A 3,102-nucleotide genomic window follows, 5' to 3' on the forward strand; every position below is an offset into this window, starting at 1 on the left:
AATTATCTTAACTATGACTTCATGCAAGTAGGCTGCCGACTGCCAAATAGCCATCACTACCTCGTGGTCCAAAACTTGAGAATTATTCGTCAGAAAGCCAAAGTTGCCATCTATCACGGGATAATAGTCAACATCCTATTATCCTATTAGTTTTGATTCATTTTGTACAAGTAGAACGTTATATACATATAATTTGTGTCCGTATTTTTAGAGGGGTAGACTCATTAAAGAAATTAGTTAATGCACTTTAAATTTAGGTGCATCACAATATTATTACAGCAATTAGTTTCCACAAAAGGTTAAACTATTTGAAAATGGTATTAAACATAAATATAACTCATAAGCCCTAGTTTATTTTAGAAATAACTCTTGTTTTATTCCAAAACGTAACTATTTATTTCAAAATAATAACTAAACATCATAATAACCTCATTCTATAATACAAACACTATTTATCAAAATTATATTTTAAAATTTATATCATCAATCTATTTTATATCAAATCAAAGATCATTCATGATAACTATAAAAAATAAAATATATTTTTTCTATCTTTTTTATTCACTTTATATTACATTAAAATTTATTATCACACTCTTATTCTTAAATATAAATAAATATAAGAATAATTATTTCTAAAATAAAACTTTTACTATAGAAATATTAAAGAGGAGTACATATTTTAGAATTGGCCATATTTCAAGGCCTAAAGAACTAACATCCAAAAGATTTTGGTGCAAGAATCAAATTGGACTTTAACTTTGCTACTAATCCACTTGATTCACACATGTCCACGAACTCTCTATCCATAACATTGGAATACTTCCAATCAAAATGGTACAACAAATTTGCAAGAGCAAGCTCCACAACGGGCATACCAAAAGCAACTCCAGGGCAACCTCTTCTCCCCGCACCAAATGGTATGAATTGAAAGTTTTGACCCTTAAAATCAATAATACTGCTTACAAATCTTTCAGGCCAAAACTCTTCTCCCCTCTCGTATGACTTGGGGTCTCTTCCAATAGCCCAAGCATTAATCACAACTCTAGTTTTGGCTGGAATATCATAGCCTTGTAACTTGGTGTCTTTAATAGTTTCTCTTGGGACGAGTAGTGGAATAGGAGGATGTAGTCTTAGTGTCTCTTTAATCACAGCTTTTAGATACTTCATTTCATCTAAAAGATGCTCTTCAACCTTTGCGTTCAACCCCACAATCTCTCTTACCTCGTTTTGGACTTTCTTCATCTCTTCAGGGTTTTTGAGAAGCTCCGCCATGACCCATTCAATTGTTGCGGATGTTGTATGGGTTCCACCAGCAAACATATCCTACAACACAAAGCATAATATATATTATTAGTCTAATTATTTAAGATCTTAAATTTCAAAATAGCTAATTATCTACAATATATATATATATATATATACATTTTAAACTCAGTCGGACATACTTTATGTGATCCTAGGATCTTTTCTTTATTATCCTCTTTTAGAAAAAAGAAAGAAAAAAGAGAAAACCTTTATTATCCTACTCCAAAGTTAGTCGGAACTTGCTCTAATATTATTTTTAACTTAACTATAGACATCAAATGGTAGAAAAATGCATGAATTATGTATGACTTGCGTTTTAGGATAAGATCTTAAAAAGATCAATAGAGGGCATATTTGTTATTTTAATCTTCTTTAAAGGAAACAAAAAATGTTTTGATTTGTTATGCTATATGCATTTTGGAGTGTGTCTTCGGAGGAATAAAGATAAATATAGGAGTCAAATGGAGGAAGTAGAAAACGTAGGTTGTAAGCATAATAAACACATAAAAAAGGAAGAGTGTAAAATATAATTTTGTCAATTATCTGATTTCACTTACTAAGACGATAGCCTTCATATTCTCCCTGCTCAGGGTGACGCCTAAGCTCTCGTCCTTCTCGTTGACGGCCAGCAAGATATCGACGAAATCACCGTCTTCGTACCGGACGACGCCTTCCTCCTTGGTGCGGTGGTGGTCCCCTAACACCTTCTCTAGGATCTCATCCAACTCTCGGGAATTGTTTCTCACCCTCCGATCCAACCCTCTCAATCGATCGATCCATCCCAGCCACGGGGTGAAATCCTTGAACGCCAGCGTCCCCAGCAAGGTGGAGAACTCCTGTAAAGTCGCTTGGATCTTGGCGGCACCCCCCTCCTCATCCATGTACCTTCGCCCGAACGCCACGCGGCATACTACGTCACTCGTGAGCCTGGTGACAAGGTCGCTCAAGTTAACCGAAGAGGCAGACGCTGAGATGTTCTTGATTAACACCGCCACCTCCTCTTCTCGAACTCGACTGAAGGATTGCACGCGCTTGATACTTAACAAGTGAAGTACGCAGATCCGCCGCAGTTGCCGCCAGTATTCGCCGTAGGGGGCGAAGGCGACGTCGCTGCCGTTGTATAGTAGACCTTTCGCCACGTAAGACTCCGGCCGGCTCGCGAAGTTGATGTCTTTGGTCTTCATGACTTCTTCAGCGGCGTCGGCCGACGAGACTACTATAGTTGGTTTTTGCCCGAAGTGGATGAGCATTACCGGGCCGTACTGATCGGAGAATGACCGGAGGGTGCGGTGGGGGAGGGAGCCAAGCTGGTGGAAGTTTCCTAAGAGAGGAAGCTTTGGTGGGAAAGGGAGTGGTTTAGATTCCTTCGTCGGAGTCTTGCCTTTGGCATGATTCAAGAAGAAGAATATGATGGTGAGGAGAGGAAGGAGAAAAGAAGTGATCACAAGGATTTGAGCTGATGAAGGTGTCATCGTTGCTTGCCTAATGACTTAGTTTGGTAATGAGTAGTATGAGATTGGCAATGGCGAGGGCTTTTATAACTTCCTCGGAGAACGCGTACATCGAGGTAGAATTTTTATAAGATAACATTGTAACTAACTGTGTTATAATACATATACTGAGTTAAACTTCAACTAGCTTCAAGCTTGGTTCGGTTATGTTAATTTTTTTAGCTACAAAATTTAGTAGAATTTTAAACTATCGGAGCTTATTAGCGCTAGTTTATAGTAAACTACATAGTTTAAATTTTAAATTATATGCGTTGTCGAATAATTACTCTTAACTAAACATTGT

General features: G+C 37.4%; 1 protein-coding gene across 1 annotated transcript; it reads right to left on the minus strand.

Moving 5' to 3' along the window:
• Positions 1-663: 663 nt before the first annotated feature.
• Positions 664-2,876, minus strand: LOC140770558 (cytochrome P450 71A1-like). The gene is made up of 2 exons (XM_073111798.1): positions 1,866-2,876; positions 664-1,326 (listed from the first exon to the last, which is right to left on the minus strand). The coding sequence occupies exons 1-2, from the start codon at positions 2,778-2,780 to the stop codon at positions 715-717; spliced, it is 1,527 nt and encodes a 508-aa protein (XP_072967899.1). The 5' UTR covers positions 2,781-2,876; the 3' UTR covers positions 664-714.
• Between the last annotated feature and the right edge of the window lie 226 nt (positions 2,877-3,102).

The sequence above is a fragment of the Typha angustifolia genome, chromosome 11 (assembly GCF_048772165.1).
Source record: "Typha angustifolia cultivar Huaian chromosome 11, ASM4877216v1, whole genome shotgun sequence".
Lineage (NCBI taxonomy): Eukaryota > Viridiplantae > Streptophyta > Magnoliopsida > Poales > Typhaceae > Typha > Typha angustifolia.

Excerpts from the sequence above, each read along its gene's own strand:
- LOC140770558 (XM_073111798.1), bottom strand. The coding sequence starts at position 2,780 with ATGACACCTTCATCAGCTCAAATCCTTGTGATCACTTCTTTTCTCCTT. Across the intron at positions 1,327-1,865 it reads ATATGAAGGCTATCGTCTTA|GATATGTTTGCTGGTGGAAC; the intron begins GTAAGTGAAATC and ends TTTGTGTTGTAG.